Source organism: Pelodiscus sinensis, chromosome 1 (genome assembly GCF_052426305.1).
Source record: "Pelodiscus sinensis isolate ZL-2025 chromosome 1, ASM5242630v1, whole genome shotgun sequence".
NCBI classification, from domain to species: Eukaryota; Metazoa; Chordata; order Testudines; family Trionychidae; genus Pelodiscus; species Pelodiscus sinensis.
Genome location: NC_143052.1, coordinates 235638757 through 235657520, shown reverse-complemented (window position 1 = coordinate 235657520; position 18764 = coordinate 235638757). Strand labels below are relative to the sequence as shown.

General features: G+C 41.8%; 1 protein-coding gene across 4 annotated transcripts in view; it reads left to right on the top strand.

Moving 5' to 3' along the window:
• The window catches only part of TBC1D8 (TBC1 domain family member 8), a 105237-nt gene that overhangs the window by 26218 nt on the left and 60255 nt on the right, over positions 1-18764 (top strand). Inside the window, exon 1 of one of the 4 annotated variants that reach the window (XM_075917115.2) lies at positions 966-1234. The exons of 2 other annotated variants lie outside the window; for them this stretch is intronic. In XM_075917115.2, the coding sequence (XP_075773230.2) occupies positions 1108-1234 (127 nt within the window). In that variant the 5' untranslated portion in view covers positions 966-1107. Of the gene's footprint in view, positions 1-965; positions 1235-18764 lie in introns of those variants that run through there. One more of the 4 variants, XM_075917123.2, reaches the window with a different exon arrangement.

Here is an 18764-nt window from a genome sequence, read left to right as displayed (position 1 = left end):
AAGAAAGAAACGAAAGGAAACCAACCCCCCCCCCCCCACACCCAAACACAAGCTCAGCACACAGCAAGAAAATCCCAGACACAAACTACAGACAGCTACTTCCTTCAAGGGTCCTGTACTAGCTTCCTCCTTTATCTGGAGAACTCCCTGTTAACAGCCCCTGTTCACAAGAGGATGTTGAGAGAAAGCTGTGCGTGCAGCTGAACATCTCTCCCCAGGGGGCAGTACAATATTTAACCTAATAAGGCCTTCCCTTCCCTGAGAAGCAAAAAAGGAGACATCTCCAGGAATTGGCAGGCAGGGGTGCTGGAAGTGGAACAGTCTCCTGTCATCTGAAGAAGTGGGCTGTGCCCCACAAAAGCTCATGACACCATCTATACGTTTTGTTAGTCTTTTAAGGTGCTACTAGACTATTTGTTGTTTTTAGAGTTTAGATAGTGAGGGTGTTGAGAGGCATCAAATCAAATTGTAAATTACGTATGTGATGGCAACCACCTCAAGTTCCAGCAGCTGCTGTGTGTGCAGGCCCATCTCTGTTAGGGGATGTAGGAGAACCCTGATTCCTGGCATTAGGGTTGGGTAGAGGAGCGATTCCTGCCTTTGGCAGGCATGGGCTGGACGAGTGTGGAGGGGACGCTGATTCCACTCTCAGTGGGAATGAAGTCTAGGGGGAATCCCTGCCGGTACCAACCCATTCCAGGCCTTAAGCAGGAATATTTGCGCCTCCCCCCCACTAGTAATCAGTGGAGCCCAGGTCCCCCTGAGCTGAGGGCTAGAAGCAAGTGCTTAGTGCGGGCTGTGGGGGAGCAGGGAGGGGCTGAGGGCGGTCAGTGAGTCCCAGCCCCAGAGGGCAGAGGGAGGCGCTGCCGCTCCCCCGCGGTGTCTTTCTCCTGTCCGCAAGGGGGTGGCCGCCGGGGCTCGGCGCTCTTGGGGCGGGACGGGGAGGCGTGTGCCGGGCGGGGGCGGCGCTGCGGCGGCGGGGGGGAGTCTCCTGGCGCCGCAGCGCGAATCCCGGCCGCGGTGGCCCCGGGGAGGGATCGGCGGCCCCGCGCCCAGGCTCCTCCCCCGCGGCCGGGCCGGGATGCGAGCGGGCAGGAGCGCGGCGCGATGTGGCTGCGGCCCGAGGAGGTGCTGCTGAAGAACGCGCTCAAGCTCTGGCTCACCCACAAGAGCAGCGGCTACTTCGTGCTGCAGCGGCGGCGCGGACACGGGGACGGCGGGGGCCGCTTCACCGGTACCGCCCCGCGGGGCGCTGGGGAGGGAGCCGCGGGCCCCGCCGGGGCAGGGCAGGGAGGGGAAGCGGCAGAGCCCCCCCCCCCACCCTCGCCCCGTGCCTGGCACCGCCGCGGGGGGCGGCTCAGGAGTCCGCTGGCTCCGGCCGGGGCCGCGGGGACCTGCCCGCCAGGGGGGCAGCGGAGCAGGCTCTTTGTTCCGCGCCCTGGCGGGCTCCGTGGTGCCTGGTGCGGGGACAGGGCCGGGGCGGGTCACCCTCGGGGGGTCCAGCTCGCCGGGGGTCTCGGCGGCTGGGGGGGCCCTTCTTAGAGTCACCGCGCCGGGGTGGTTTGTTCTGGCCGCTGGACAAGTTACTTGGCAAAATGTCCCTGCCCTGTGGAAAGCCCCCCTCTCTGGAGGGCGAGGAGACATTGAGGAGCGGTGCGGTGGGCAGGGCACTGGACCGTGGGATGTTTGTTCAGCTGCCGTCGGAAGGCAAACACAGCCCTGCTGTCCCCTTAGTGCTTCGATACCGAACAGCAGCGCGTCCCGCTTGAGAAAGGGCTTCTGAAACTCTTGTCAGGAATAATGCCTGCTGGGCTGGTCAGCCTGCTGCCCGAAGTTGAGGGAGTGTCTTCCAGGGAGAGTTACCTTTGTTTTCTATGCGTGGTAGTAGGTTTAAATAATCCTCATGACAAGGAGAGGTTGGGGAATTGGTCTTTTAATAGACAGTGTAGACAAGCTATGAAAAAGAAAAGTTTTAGAAATAGGTGGAATAACGAGGAATGGAAGGAGTGACCCTTCCTCTCCCAACTCCCATATGATTCTTTTTATGCAAGTGCTGAGTGAAAAACATATACAGTCTTGGTGGTTTAAATGCCCTTTATGCATGTGTTGCAATATATCAGATACCCGTATTTCCTTTTTTAAAATGAAGGATTGATTCTTCAGAGTTTGGGCTCTTTGACTCTGACCAAGAACTTATAAGTTAAACTCAAAGGGAGTTGTACTGGTGAAACTACCCAGGTTAGTGTTTGAAACAAAAAGAGTATGTTAGTTTTTCTCTTAAGATTTCACTTCTTTTGAGCTACCACAAATACACCTTTAGTGACCACCTGTAATGACCATGTTGTCCCATTTGGCTTAAAACAGGTCTAGACTTTATGGTGATTATTGAGGTGCTAGCCTATCTACTGCTTCATGTATACAGGAAAAGTAGTGAGAACACAGTTGGCTGCAGAACAGCAATTGCCCAGAGCTATCCTTTGGGATTTCTAAAAATGAAAGGCACAGAGGCACTCATGATTGAGTCTGTCCACCCCTACTGAGAACTGCAAACAAATCACCAAAATCCATCTAGTTTGTAGTACCACAATATATGTGAAGAAAATCACCTTGAGTGGTCCCCTTTTACATCTCTGGTTAATATGCAATTGACTAATGAAACAAGTGGAACTTCACAAATTCAGGACTAAAACTGATTCATGATTAGGGCCAAGAAAATGATTTGTTGGCAGTTATCTGCATGTACTTTCCTAATGCTTCGAGGATTTCTGCATTCCTATCAATAAACATGGTGAAAAATCAGAGTAAGTAGTTCATTTGCAACTTCATGTTTTCATTCATAGCTTTCAACGTACCTTTGTATTTTTACTTCATCTAATTGTACAAAATGATATTTATTTAGCCTCCTAGTAGTACTATTAGAAGAAAATATGCAGACAGTGGATCTTATTCTGCCCTAATTTACAACAGCGTAAATCTGGAATGATGCCATTGAGATCAGTAAATTATACCAGTTATAACTGAGTCTAGAGTAACTCCACAGAATTTGGTCCAAAGGCTGTGCTCTGAGAAGTTTACAATCCCAATTGGACTAAAGCATAAAGAAAATGATAATAAATTATGCTGGGCATGGAGAAAGACAGCGGTAAGCAAAAAGAGGAAAGAATACTGCTCTTCAACTAGGCTGATATCTGTAAAGAGAATATTGTGTGTGTGTGTGTGTGTGTGTGTGTGTGTGTATATATATATATATATATATATATATATATATATATATATAAAATTAGAATTTCCTGTGATGGATTGTAATTTAAAGAAAGCTGAGCTATTTTAAAAATCTGTCTTTTTTTGCTCCTTACTAAACACTTTAAAAAGCTACTATGTTCATTTGATATACCAAAGATAAACTTATGTTATGATTCTTGTCAGTCTGTGGCATTGCCTTCTGTTATCTCCGTTTTACTTGGAGTCTATGCATGTTCTGACTGTGCAGGCATTCGCTGTTACCAGCAAGCTTAATTCTTGGTCAATAGACCAAGAGGTTGTCATGTTATGATTCTTGTCAGTCTGTGGCATTGCCTTCTGTTATCGCCATTTTACTTGGAGTCTATGCATGTTCTGACTGTGCAGGCATTCGCTGTTACCAGCAAGCTTAATTCTTGGTCAATAGACCAAGAGGTTGTCATGTTACAGTTGTGTACTTTTCATGAAACTCTGGCCCCATTGAAATCAAGGGGACGCAGTTAATGATATAACTTTAGGATTTATAGTATGATTTTTCCATCCTTCTCGTGTGGAATATCTAGCCCACTTTTCATTCCTTGATTGCTGGGATGAGAGAGATTAATTTCCTGATCTAAAAATAGCTTCTACAGCTGTTAGGTTCAGGGTCATTATGTGCCTGAAATTCTCATATGTGAAGTTCATTCCTGGGCTTTCCATAGCAGACACCATAAGTTTAAAATAAAATAAAAAGTTTGCTGTGTAGCTAAGTTCCTGGTGCACCATGTTGGTTGAATGCAGAAGCTAAATCTGTAGTGAATACAGAATTTGTATATAAGGCTAGCAATAATCTGTTTTGGCTGACCAACTAAAAACACCCTTTGTCTTTCTATCATTTTTACTTTTCTTCCCTTGGTAATTCCCCCACCTGAAGAAAATTAGACTGATTTCTTTAATCAGCGTTTGTTTGTAGAAGGGCCTAGAGGTTCCATTTCCATCTTACAAATGGAAAACAATACAAAAATTAAATGCACTTAATGATTAACATAAGCAAAATGTTACAATTCTCTGTTACTTGGGGGAGTAAAAAATGAGCACAATGGAGGGAAACAAAATGAAAGAAAATAGTTTAAACCAGTGTAAAACTTTCAATGCAAATACTTTAAAAAAGTTAATTCAGTGATAGGAAAAATGGCTGGAAAGTTCTAGGATTTTTCAATAGACTCTAAAAATAGATTAAAGAAATGTCACCCACATGCAAAGAGATTACACTACTAGCTTTGTAGAGCAGGTGTCTGAGTCAGGAGTTCTATGTTTGGTTTCCAGCTCCATCATTAATGTGGTGAAAAATGGGTATATAAGGTTTACCTCACAAGACTGGATAGGAGGTATGCCTCTAGATGAAAAATTCATTAAAAAGGCAAAGTACTATTATTATATTAGCAGAGCCATCTTTGACTTTAATATTATACAACAGTTAACAGCCCTAACTGATAAATCATAGAGGTTGAGTTTTCTTTTTGTGATTTGTTTTTTAAAGGAGTCAGATATCGCTTAATACATGTTAATGTGTACAAAGGCATGTAAACCACCATGATAGTATATGGTATTTTCACTGCACCCGTGTGTGAACAACTATTTTTGGGTCTGTTCTTTATTGACTCTTCCTTATAGCACTTTTCATCCATCTTTCCTGTTTAATCTGTCTAGTAAGGTATAAGAAATCATAGCACAGCAGAAGAATATTTTTTGTTTTAGTTTTATGTTTATTTCATTCCCGAATAATTGAACTCTATGGTAGTCATATGTCCCATAAAAAGCCATAGACTTTCATGTCTGTTTTTATCATCAGAGTAGTGTATTTGAGTTGAACTTTGAAAAGGTGTGTACATATGAGAAACATATAACCTCTATTCTCCATACTTGCAAAGTTCTAATTGGGGTTTGCAGGTGGTATAGAAAACTGGCCTACTTTCATACAAGAGAAAGTGAAGTTGATCTGTTGATCACTAACTCTGTAATTTGTTTTCTAGACTTGCAAGGGACCTGATCCAGCAAAGCGCTTAACCAAATACATAACCCTGAGAATGTGAATAATGCCATTGACTTCAGTGGAACTGCTCACATGCTTAAATGCTTTGCTGGATTAGGGACATAGGCAGGAAATCTGAAATGTGTTCTGGAAAGAATGTGCTTCAGGATGAAATTACCTGCAAATTAACTTTTATCAAGATCTAATTCAGTAGCTGTAGGCTGATTCTGGGGTCGTAGGTACACAAAACTGAACAAATACTTTCATAGTAGTCCTGCAAAAGTACTTGTCGGGAAATTCTGCATTACTGCACACATACAGAACTCATGTCTCCTGCAGATTTCTTTGATTCTCTGTGGAAAAAGCAAAGGGAAGCTTCAAGAGCAATCACACACCCCTTCCTAGCAGTGCAGGCACTTCTGTTCAGATGCCCAAAGCAGCTGGTAGATATGTAAATCTCTACAAGGGGGAGGGGTTGGGCAACCGTGCATGTGTGTCAGAGACACTGTGTGTTGCCATTCACTGTTGTGGCATGTTCAGCATGGAGGTGCAGGGTTTCTGGATTTTTCTCCGGCAGTAGGTGTGGGGCAGGCTCTGTCCCTTCAGGCAGCAGCCTGCCTGCTTAATGAATTGTTCTCATTGTCTTTGTGAATTCTCCCATGAGTATAACACAGGTGTAAAAGTTTTAAGGCTCCTTTACATTGCTAGATGAGTGTGAAAGGCTAAAACACGGTCTTATAAATGCTTATGGTGCATTAGTAATTTCTAAATGTTTGGACAGAAAAAATTTCCCATCACAATGTGCTCCATGAACTGTTTACTACTAATCCTTCTGGAAATGATCAGTAGCCAATATAAATTGTGAGTTTGATTCCCTAGCCCTCACTTACACAAAGGTAACTGAAGAGCAACACTGAGCTAATGGCTGTTTGCATTTGTTGACTAGTAATTTTGAAATAAAGGATCAAACATTATAGCTTCTTTATAATTAGACAAAGGAAGTTTGGGGATTACCTCCGGTGCTCCTCACTCGCATTCTCCCTTCATTGTATTATAGTTTAAATAAATTACCAAAATAATTTAAACTGGCGGTATTATGTTATTTTAACAAATATGCAGAATTTTGCGGAATTTTAAAAAAAATGTGCAGAATTTTAAAAGTTTTAGCACAGAATTCCCCCAGGAGTAACAAAAGGTGGAAAGAAAAAACAGGACTATGTAGCACTTTAAAGACTAACAGGATGGTTTATTAGGTGATGAACTTTCGTGGGCCAGACCCACTTCCTCAGATCAAATTGTGGAAGAAAATAGGCATGACCATATGTACCAAAGGGATACAATCAAAAAAAGTGAACACATATAAAAAGGACAAATCAAAGGTGGAAACTGATTGAACTTGAACTTAGTAAGTAAAGGTGCATATACACAGCACCCTAAACTCGAAATAATATATGCAATTTGCTCTACCCAAATTGTGTATCTTATTTTGAAACTATTTCGAAATAGCTTATTTTGAAATTTGGCCTGTCTACACAGTGCCCAATTTCAAAATAACGTGATATTTTGAGCCATATCTTTTCCCTTGTGCAACAAGGTTTATTGGGATGGCTAAATAGCATGCCTGTTAATTTTGAAAAAGAAGTGGTTAGAAACAAACAACAAACAAAAGCCTTTAGAAATTTGAAGTTAGATCCTGGTGAGGAAACATCCTAGAAAGGAACATACAGTCTGACAAGTCAAATGTAAAAGTATATTTAAGCAGGCCTAAAAAATATTTGAAGAGCAACTAACAAAACCGACAAAAATTAACACCAACACTTTTTTGAAGTATATCAGAAGCACAAAGCTTGCCAAAGAGTCAGTGGAGTCCCAGGACATTCAAGGTGCTAAAGGAGCATTCAAAAAAGGAAGGGCCATTGCAAATAAGATAAATTATTTTGCAGTTGGTTTTCACTACAGGGGATATGAGGTAGATTCCCACACCTGAGCCATTCTTTCTGAGTGACAAATCTGAGGAATTTACCCAGATTAAGATTTCAGTAGAGAAGTTTTGGAACAAATTGATAAATGAAATGAATAAGACACCAAGACCAGATGGTATTCACCTAAAAGTTTTCAAGTAACTCACATATGACTTGCAGAATTACTGTGGTATGTAACTTAACACTTAAATCAATCCTTGTACTAGATGACTGTAATGTTAATTTTTAAATTAGGCTCTAGAGGTGATTGTAGCAATTTTAGGTTGGTAAGTCTGACTTCAAACCAGGAAAATTGTTTCAATCCATAGTAAAAACAGAATTATTAGACACACAGATGAACATGATCTATTATTAGGAAAGAGTCAACACACATTCTGCAAAGAGAAAACATGTTTCACTAATCTATTAGAGTTCTTTGAGGAGGGTCAGCAAAGATGTATCAGGGTGATCTAGTTGATGTATTGTACTTGGACTTTCAGAAAGCCTTTGATAAGAGCGTTTGATGAGGCACATTAAGCAGAATAAGCAATCTTGGGATAAGAGAGAAGGCTCTTTTATAGGTCACAATAAGTGTTGAAAAGATAATAAATGAATAAATAGTAATAAATGGTCAGTTTTCACTGTGGTGAAAGATAAATAGCAAGATTCCTCAAGGTTCTGTGATGGTACCAGTGCTGTTCAGTATATAAATGGGCTGGAAAAAGGGATAAATAGTGAAGTTGCAAAATTTGCTGCTGATACAAAATTATTCAAGAGTAATTAAAACAAAAATTGACTGCAGAGAGATTCCACAACACTGGGTGACTGGTTAGGAAAAAGAGCCATGCAATTCAGTGTAGATAAATGCAAGGTAAATCACATTGGAAAACATAATCCCAACTACACATGAAAAATGATAGGGTTTAAATTGGCTCTTACCACTCAAGAAAGTAATCTTAGAGTCATGCAGATTTCTCTGAAATCATCTGCTCAATATGTAGTAGCAGTCAAAAAGGCTAACAGAATGTTTGGACCCATTAATAAAGAGATGGGTCATAAGACAAAGAACCTCATAATGCTCTATATAAATCCATGGTACGACCACAGCTTAAATACTGTGAGCAGGTCTGGTTTTCCCATTGCAAATCAGACGTATTAAAAGTGGAAAGAAGGACCACAAAAATATTAGGGGTATGGACTAGCTTCCATAGAACAGGTGTGATAGTCATGACCCCCCCCCCCCCCCCCGCCCTGAATAAATGATTATTTCTAAACAATAGGATATTCAGTACGTCAGGCCAGGTCTACACTACAAACTTACACCAGTATAACTGTGTTACACTGGGTTATGGATTTTTCACCCTGAGTGACATGCTATGTCAACCTGCCCCAGATGTGGACAGTGCTATGTTGACAGTGCCTGTTGTAAGGTGGATTAACTGTGCCAATGGAAGAAGCTCACCTGTTGGCAGAGTAGTGTCTTAAAGTGCTACAGTGGTGCAGCTACAGCTTTTTAAGTGTAGAGCTGCCCTTAGACTTTAATCAAAATGTTTGTTTTTGTAGCTTTGCCCACAACTGGAATTCAAATATCATTAAGACTGGGATTAAGTCATGGGTATTTTTAGTAAAAGTCCAGGATAGGTCATGGGCAGAAAATAAAAATTAATGGCCTGCGACCTGTCCATAACTTTTACTAAATACCCATGACTAAAACTTGGGGCGAGTGGCGGCTTGTGGGAGCAGCCTTGGGATCACCACTTGTACTGGGAGGTGTGGCCTGAGAGGGGGCACCACAGGAGCTAACAGGAGGAGGGGGGACAGCCTGGAGATGAGGTGGATGCTGGGGGTGAGTGGTTGACAGAGTAGAACAGGCTTCCTACCAACTCCTGTGAAACAGCAATCCCAGCTCCTAGTCCCACAAGTTGCCTGGTTTTGCCTTTCCCATTGGCTGGGAACCACAACTGATGGGAGCTGTGTAGGCAGCATGTGCAGTTAGGAGCTAGGAGCTGAGCCTCACTGCAGGTGAGCACTTCACCCAAACCCTGAGAATCCCCCCCCCCACAAATTCACGCTGCTGAAGAGGCTGAGAAGAGGACCCCGGTACGTCCCAGCAGCAGCTAGTGTGCCTGGTCCAGAGGCTGCCTGCTCTGCTCAGCTACCCAGTGGACCAGAAACACAGACAGCTACAGAGGTCACAAAGTCATGGGACTTGTGAGAAACAGAGCGCTTTAAATATCATACTTCTCTCTCTCCCTCTTATTTTGTTCTTTAACAGTAACATCATGAAAGGGCTCTCGTAAAAACATGTTTTCTTAAATTGGCCCTGAAAAAGGTGACCTCTTCATAAGTGAATTTGGGCTGCAAATAACTTACAGCATGGAATCACATGCATGAATGAATAAACCCTTAATCCTCAATAAAGGCCTATAATAAGACGTAAGCTTCTCAGCTGGGCAGTTCCTATAACAAATATTTTGTGTTTTAGATACGTGCATGTAACAGTATTTATTTGCTTTGCCTACTTTAATCTTATGAGCCCTCAAGTTACACAGTAAAATGGAACCACAGATAGAGTGGAGGAGCAGCACACTGTGCATACACAGATACTACACTGATGTGTGTTTTTTAAAAGCCTTGAAAGCCACAAATGTACCTGCAAATCAAAGCAGATGTTTCTGGTCTAATGTTTAGCCTACCAGCATGGATTGTATCCGTTTAAATTTTGTTGCCCTTTTAACACTGAAAATCACTAACTAGCTAAAATAAAATTTGGATTTTTTTTGTTTGTTGCTGCTGTGTTGTTGTTGACAGACTTGGTAGAACAAGAAGACAGGTAATTTCTAAATTATTTTTTTGTGGTTGCTAATAGGGATGCCAGGTGTCCGGTTTTGAACTGGACAGTCCAGTATTTGAGTTTTCTGTTCGGGAAACAAATTGAGAAAATATAAATGAGAAAATATAACTGGTATTTTCTAAATAAGATGTAATGTAGATTGTGATGTAATGTCAAACGTGTCTGGTATTTTTGTTGAAACCACCTGGCAACCCTAGTTACTAAAATTATGTAGTACTACAGGGCTCCTAATAACTTGGTGAGATCATTATATGGAACCAACAAAATGTGTGGACAGTAACAGTATTCAACATAATTTATATTGTGCTAATTTAGGGGGACTATCAAAAGGCAGCATCTATGTCCCACATTTATTAGGTACATTATTTTTTTAGTCTGGAAACAGTTTCTAGAGTTGAAGTGTGATAGAGCCTTTAGCTCTGTGGACTTTAGAAGCAAGATAGGCTGCAATCTTATCTTAGTGTATCTTAGGCTGTTATAGACTTCTGTTAACTCTTGCAGTGGATTGTCACAGTTGTTTATGTGGACAAAAGCATACTTGGAAAAATTGCCTGAGGAGTAGAGGGAGTCATGGTAAATGTGTGGTTTTTTTTTCCATAACACACTAGGAGAAATACAGTATGTTTTTTTTAAGAAGTGGGGAATCATGTGCATACTTATGCTTCTCCCTCTGTGTATCACATTCCTTTCACACACACCCCAGAATACCACTGTAACAGCTTAGCAGGCCCCCTGAGGAATGTACAAGCTTATGAAACAAAGGACTAGCTAAACTTCAGAGCAAAATAAACCCATAGAAAATGTTGAAGAAAACTTTTGAAATTATACCATTACAAGTAAAAACGTAGCTTGTTGGGATACGATAACTTCCAGTTTCACGAAGAACATATTGCTGGACACTCAGTTTAAAAAGTAACATAAACAATTGTATTTTCATTTCACTTTTACATTGTGAAAAAGTAATTTAAGGTATTTACTGCTTTGGAGTTCAAGGGTCTGATCCTGTAAAAACACATGAAAATAGTCCCACTGACTCCAGTAGCACTTTATAGGCTAACAAAACATATAGATGGTATCGTGAGCTTCCGTGGGCACAGCCCACTTCTTCAGATGATCGGTCATCTGAAGAAGTGGGCTGTGCCCACGAAAGCTCACAATACCATCTATATGTTTTGTTAGTCTATAACGTGCTACCAGACCAATTTTTGTTTCTTAAGTTTATCCTGTACAGAATAACTTGGCTACAGTGTTTTCTCCAGGAATTGAAATTAGGGGGGGATGTTTGAATTTACGGGGGGGAAGCAGGGTGTCAGGGCCGATGAGAGATGAGACTTTACTTAAGTCTTATCAGTCTTAACAAACTGAAAAATGTTTCATGACCATTTTATTTAATTTAACTCATGTTTTAAAATCACACAAATTAAAGTTGGCTACTCAAGCCTTCTATGAAGCACTAATCCTTCATCATTCTTGGTTTCTTGTTATAATTTTGCACAACTTTGTTAATGAACTTCTTGAATGCAGTGCGTTCATCTTTGGTGGCTTCTCGTGTGTCCTGTACTTCCATTCCTTCAATTGATATGCTCATTAGTTCATTCACATGATCAGGCAGAAGGAGACTTCTTTCAGAACACAAAATTCTATTCAATGATAGAAAAGAACGCTCAGCTGTAGCTGTTGTAACTGGGAGTAGCAAGAGATGAATTCCTACTTCTTTCATCCCAGGAAACATAGCACAAAGATCCGGTTGAGCCACTAGTGATGATAAAAAAGTAGTTGAAGTCAAATCTTCATTCATTCGTCACATGATATTCCACTCTGTGTCCAAATTCTCTATTCTGTCCTGAGCACATGGCAGCCCCATTGCTGGTAGTGCCTCACGCCACTCAACTGTTGGTGTTTTATAGGACAGGCATCTGTAAAAGCTACATAGAGGTTGAGTAGAATCTAGAAGTGGCTGTTGTAGATGTTTAGGAATCAAGTCTGTGTACTTTTTCAGTTGTCTTAACAAACACTTCTTGTCCTCTTCACTTAAGGATTCAATATAAATGCCTTCATTAGTCAATTTCTGGACTGAAGTCTTTGCTTCTTCCAGTACTTTTTCAATGGATAGCTCTCTGATCCAAATATAGCTTCTATTGCTGGTCAAAGATCTACTACTCTTGCAGTGGATGCCTGAATGGTATTGTTTAATGACCCAAGTGGTTTCAACAGTAGATTTATGAGAGAGAGAATGGCAATAGTCTTCTCTGAATGTAGTAGCAAAAGTAATTCACCAGCCTCACTACTTCGATCCATCCCATCTTGGTAGGTACTTTCCAAAGCTAGTAATAACGGCTGGAGTAATTTTAAGACAACAGCCAAGGATCGCTCATGAGAGAGCCAATCTGGGAAAACCCGCTGGACTAATTTGAACTTCAGTCTCAGTGTATCTTCTATATTTTCCAAGATATTTTGTCTTTTTGGACTCTAGCTGAAAAAAGAATATAATGAAGATATTAAATGTATAGCTTTTTAAATGTCCTTTGAAGATTCTGCATCTCAAACTAGTTGGAGTAGATGGCCTCTGCAGTGTGTATAGGAGAGATTAGGGTTACACATTTCTCTGAGCAAAGCTTGTACTCCACCATGTCTTCCAGAGAAGTTTGCAGCTCCATCAAATGCACAAGCAACTATCTGTTTGGGGTCCAATTGACAAGCATTTAACGCTTCTGAGATGTGGGTTGTCACAGATGTAGCCGATATGTTTTCTATAACTTGAACATCTAGAAATGCATCTACTGGCAAATAATGCATTTTAAAAATCTTGGCCTACTAGGAAACACATTTATGTAAGCTTCCATTTCCACTCACAAATCTAGCATTCTGGAGCAAAAGTCACTAAAATATAGTCCAACAAACAAATGTTTATTTAATGTGCCCCTCATTTTTCCCTCTACCTCACCCCACTCACTGGTGGTGTCCTTGGTCAGTGGAGACTCAGAGTTTAGAGGTGCTTCCACGTGAGTACACCTCCCAGGTGGGGGGCAAGAAGGCACCTTAAAAAATGAAGAGTAACGTTAGTTCGAACCAAGGGGTTTAGTTCGAACTAATGCGTCCTGGCATGCACTTTCACTTTTGAAACAGCTGTTGAGCGGAGTAATACTAATGAAGCGCTGGATATTTAAATCTCCACTTCATTAGCAATTTCGGTCCCCTATATTTGCATCCCTAGTTCAAACTAGAGAGCAAGTGTAGACGTACTCTATCTGTGTAACTGAAAATGCTCCTGATATTTTATGGCTATAAAGCAGATGTTCCTCAGTGAAGTATGAGTGAAAGCAAGAATATGTTAAACACTGATCAGTGCTGCATGACTAAAATGTTTAGAACTGCTGCAAAGCAATCAGACTGCCATCTTGTAGTAGTTCTAGGAAAAACATGATGCCAATTTTGGTGCTAAGTTTTCCTTGTTGCGATATTCCCCAGCTTACTATTCCAAACACCTGTTCCCCAGAACAGTGTTCTTTGCCTATATTTACCCCACAAGGAGAGGGGCCTGATCCTGGATCTCATCAGAAATGAGTTTAATGCAAATTAGAAGTAGGGGAATGCAAAGGTGCTTTCAGCTACCTTCACGCTCCTCCTGCTCCTGTCCTTTCCTGGAGATAGACCATCCTCAGGTTGCTCCAATTAGTTATGTCCAGCTGCCTGTGAACCCAATGGAATATTCTGATATCTGGAACAGGGCAGTTAAAATAGCTCTATCCCATCCAGAGATTCCCCTTTTGAAGATTGAATCCTCAGGGAGAGGCCAATTAAGCCGCTTGTAATTCAGCTAGAGCATGAGGGACAAGTTGGGGTCAGTGTTTGGAAGGTTTGTGTTCTCTTCCTGGCTCTTTTAAGTTCCTCTATGAACTTAATGGGAACTTAAAGGGAAATTGCTTAACCACTTTACCCATCTGTAGCATACAGGTAGCTGCTAACCTCACAAAATATTGTAATTTTCTGAATTCAAATTTTCAAAGTGCATTGAGCTGCTCAGATGGAGGAAGTTACAGAACTGTAATGACTAAGATACACTGTTTGAGGGAACTAGGGTGAGTAATAATTAATTCCAGTTAGAAGTTATTTCATTGCCATTTTTTATTTCTAGATAGTTTTAAGAAGATGTAACTTCTATATTTCCTTGATGTAATTTCCCTCTATCCCTTGCATTATTTCTTGCCCAAAATCTCATCTCTATAGTCTGTCATGTAGACTAGAAAGTGTTTCTCACAACCATTAGCTGTAATCCTGAATTTGAACCTTGCTCATGTGGCAACAGATGGAAGCATCCTGTTTTGATTCAGCATCTGATTTTTGAGTCCAGCTTTAATTTTCTAACATCCAACTCTCAAATTTTAATGAAATTCTTCAACTATGATATGGATAATTCATGCCGATTTAGAGAAGTCTGCATCATGCCGATTTAGAGAAGTCTGCATCCCTTACAGTAAATTTACTTAGAAATCAGTGTTTCAGGTTAATATACTGATTCAAACTCTAATTGATCCTTTTTTAGACTGAAGCTGTGAGTTGTTTATACTCAGTATACAGGGTATCACATTGCAATTTGTGATTTTTTCTTTTTCACTTTCAGGTAAATACAAATTAAACTCAAAGGGTGGAGCATACTTCAACACATTTATTTCATAACTAGAAAGTGTAGTATTTGATAATGACGAAGTATCACTAATTTTCTCAAAAGCATGTGGGGAGGGAGTGTGCAAGCTGTATTATGTACAGAATTGAAATTAACTTTAAGTCCTAATCATGCAGTTATGTAGGCTTGCTGCTTCCAGGCTGATTGGATTACACTATGATATTGGCAAAGCAAAGACGCTGCCTATCTGTCACAGGATCAGAAAATACTGCGTCAGACTCCTGTTAACTTAGACTTCGATTTATATATTTATTGAACTGGGGCACATAAAATAAATGTGAACTCTGAAGTGGATTTCAGATTAGAATCTTTTATTGAAATTCTAATTTGGTCGTACTTTCCATATGCCTTTGCAGTCCTTGATTTGCATGATTTAGGTCAGCAATGGACAATCTAGGAGTATGTCTACACTACAAAGTTAATTCGAACTAATAGACATTAGTTCGAATTAACTTTGATAGGCGCTACACTAGCGCTCCGCTAGTTGGAACTTAATTCGAACTAGTGGAGCGCTTAGTTCAAACTAGGTAAACCTCATTTTACGAGGACTAACGCCTAGTTCGAACTTACTAGTTCGAATTAAGGGCTGTGTAGCCCCTTAATTCGAACTAGTGGGAGGCTAGCTCTCCCCAGCTTTCCCTGGTGGCCACTCTGGGCACCACCAGGGAAACTCATATGCCCCCCTCCCGGCCCCGGAGCCCTTAAAGGGGCACGGGCGGGCTACGGTGCCCGTGCCAGGTGCAAGCCTACCAGCACCCAGCCAGCAGACCCTGCACCTGGCACGCCATGAGCCAGCCACCCGACGCCCCCCAGCCCTCCGTCTCTTCCCAGGACCAGGCTGGTGGCTCTCGGGAGCCTGGCCAGGACCGCAAGAGGTGGGCACCCGCCTGGTCTAGTGCAGACATCGTGGACCTTGTCCACGAACTCCGCACTAGGCACAGGAAAGTGACCGTCTAGGGCGGGAGAGCTGCCAGCCTGGCCACCCAGGAGCAGATTTGCATGAAAATCAAGATGGTCCACTGAGACCCCCGACCCTGAGCTTAGAATGGCCGTACTGGGTCAGACCAAAGGTCCATCTAGTCCAGTAGCCTGTCTGCCGACAGCGGCCAACCCTAGGTACCCTGGAGGGGATGGACCGAAGAGTGACCAAGCCATTTGTCTCGTACCATCCATCTCCAGCCTTCCACAAACTTTGGGCAGGGACACCATTTCTACCCCCTGGCTATAATACCAATCCATGGACCCAACCTCCATGACTTGATCTAACTTCTCTTTAAACTCTGTTCTAGTTCTTGCCTTCACAGCCTCCTGCAGCAAGGAGTTCCACAGGTTGACTCTTTGCTTTGTGAAGAAGAACTTTCTGTTACTAGTTTAAAGCCTGCTACCCATTCATTTCATTTGGGCTGTGTCCAGACTCGGGTTTTTTCGAAAAAAGTAGCCTATTTTCGAAAAAACTTCACCTGCGTCTAGACTACAGCCGCGTTCTTTCGAAATTAAATCGAAAGAACACGGCTTTTCTTTTGACGGCGGTAAACCTCATTTCACGAGGAAGAACGCCTTTTTTCGAAAGTGCTCTTTCGAAACAAGGCGTTCTTGAATGCCAACAGGGCTTTTTAGAAAGAGAGCATCCAGACTCACTCACTGCTTTCTTTCGAAAAAGCGGCTTGCTTTTTCGAAATTTCCGCTTGCAGTCTAGACGCTCTTTTTCAAAAGAGGCTTTTTCGAAAGTATCTTTTGAAAAAGCCTCTTTCAAAATAGGCTTGCAGTCTAGACATAGCCTTGGTGTCCTCTAGTCCTTCTATTATGGGAACTAATGGAGAACTTTTCTTTATGCACCCTCTCCACACCACTCTTGCTTTTATAGACCTCTATCATATCCCCCCTCCGTCTCCTCTTCTCTAAGCTGAAAAGTCCCAGTCTCTTTAGCCTCTCTTCATATGGGACCTGTTCCAAACCCCTGATCATTTTAGTTGCCCTCCCCTCTCCCAGCCTCTCTCTTCCCCTCTCCCACCTCCTTTTCCCAGTCTCCCCGAGTTTTGTTCAATAAAGAGAGTTTCTATTTTTGAATACACGTTTTCTTTATTTTGTACATCAGGAAGGGGGGCTAGGGAAGGGTAAGTGGAAGGAGGTGAGGGGGGAATGGGGTACGTGCCCCCGATGGGGAGGACTGGGCTGGCTCTGCGGGCTTCTCGGGGTGGAAGTTCTCCTGCAGCCCCCCGATTACCCGCTCCCCCCGGATGGCAGCCTGTGGCAAGTGCAGCCGGGCTGATGGCCGAGTGTTGTGATGTTCCGCGTGTGGGCACTCAGGCCACTCCAAGCCAGGACTGCTTTGCAAGTGGGGAACCCTGAGAACTGTCTGTCCGGGGTGGGGGTCGGGTCCCTTTAAGCACAGCCCTTGGCTAGTCTGAGACAGCAGCTCCACGCTCTAAGTCCTCGTCTGATGCCCTGCCGGCACTGCTTCCGGCCATCCTTAACCCCGGTTCAGGGTCCACTCTGTGTGGACATGCTAATTCGAATTAGCAAAACGCTAATTCGAACTAGTTTTTAAGTCTAGATGCGCTAGTTCACATTTTGTTTTAGAGAGCTGATCGTTTTTGTAAGAATACAAGATAAATACTTTCCTTCTTGCTTTGAAATCCCATGTCCAGGGAGAATGTTCATGTTGTTGAACACAAACTGATTTTATAACATAAAAGCAATTTTCTTCTCCCTTCCTTCCCCAGCTTTGTCAGACATCTACACTGAACTTTGACCTTCCCCTTGAACTTCAGTGTTCCTTATAATCTTGATAAAATCATGAAAACTCTTGTGATGTTCATGAGACGATCTGTTACTGGATTCTGAAATCAGACTAGAACAACCTGTGGCTGTAGCTTTCTGCAGTGCAGTACAAAATCATTTTAATGTTATTCCTGATGGGCTTTATTTTTCCCCTGAATGGTTTTGTGTTGTATTTCAATTTTTCAGCTTCAAAAACAAGGTTAGCAGGTTTTTTTTTAAATGCATTGAACTGGATTATCATATTCTGAAATTTTTTATATATACATAATATCAAGAAAGACCAATGATGATTATTATTATAATAAAGTTAGCAAAATATTTTTCTTTTTTTCTCTAGTTTGTTTGTTCTATAGGGTTTTTATAGTTAGTGAGATTTGCTTTTCCCTGTGAAAGTTAATCAGTTTCTTCCTGGTTAAAAAGACCCTTACCCATCAACAGAAGAGTGGAGTATGTTTTGTGTGTAAAATATAGGAAAAAAAATTTTTTTTTAAATAAGTAAATGCTATTTAAAGGGTGCTCTATCAGAAACTTAATAAATATAAATAAAATATTGATTTTAAAATTCAAGCACTTGTGTGTTACAAGCATTAAGCAGTGTTTAGAGTTAAGAATAATTTCAGTAGCTTTCCTTTCTTTAATATTAAACTTTGTACTCAACCTTTACCAGATTCGTCTACAAGTTTTGGCTAACATTGCACATAGTTTTTATAGCACTCACTGATTAATTATTGAAAGATCTATATTTAGAGCTTATTCAGGTACATTTCAACTCAAGTCGTGGCAGTTCCTCAAAAATAGATGTTAGCTAAAGCCTAGTAATGAGGCTACTTCAGAAAGATTAATGATTATACTTTTATATTAAACTAGGACATTTTTACAGCCTGTACTAAATACTTAATATTTTTCTCTCATGGAAAAAATAATGAAAATACAGGTGTGAAGTGTGCTTACATTGCTTATGGTGCTTCATCGATGTATTTTTGAGATCAGAAATCTAGACAGCATTCTTACTTGTAAAACTAGAAAGCTCCTGCTGTCCTATCCAAATTAAAAATAGATTGGGGCCTAATCTAAATCCCAGGTAAGCTTATGGAAGTCTTTCTATGGACATAATGCAAGTTTTGTGAGGCGCCTCATGTATAATACGGTAAAACTCCAGTGGTCCGGCACTCCTGATGGTCTGGCACCACCTGGAACCCGGAAGTGCTCCGGGCAGCCGGACAATTGGAGCTG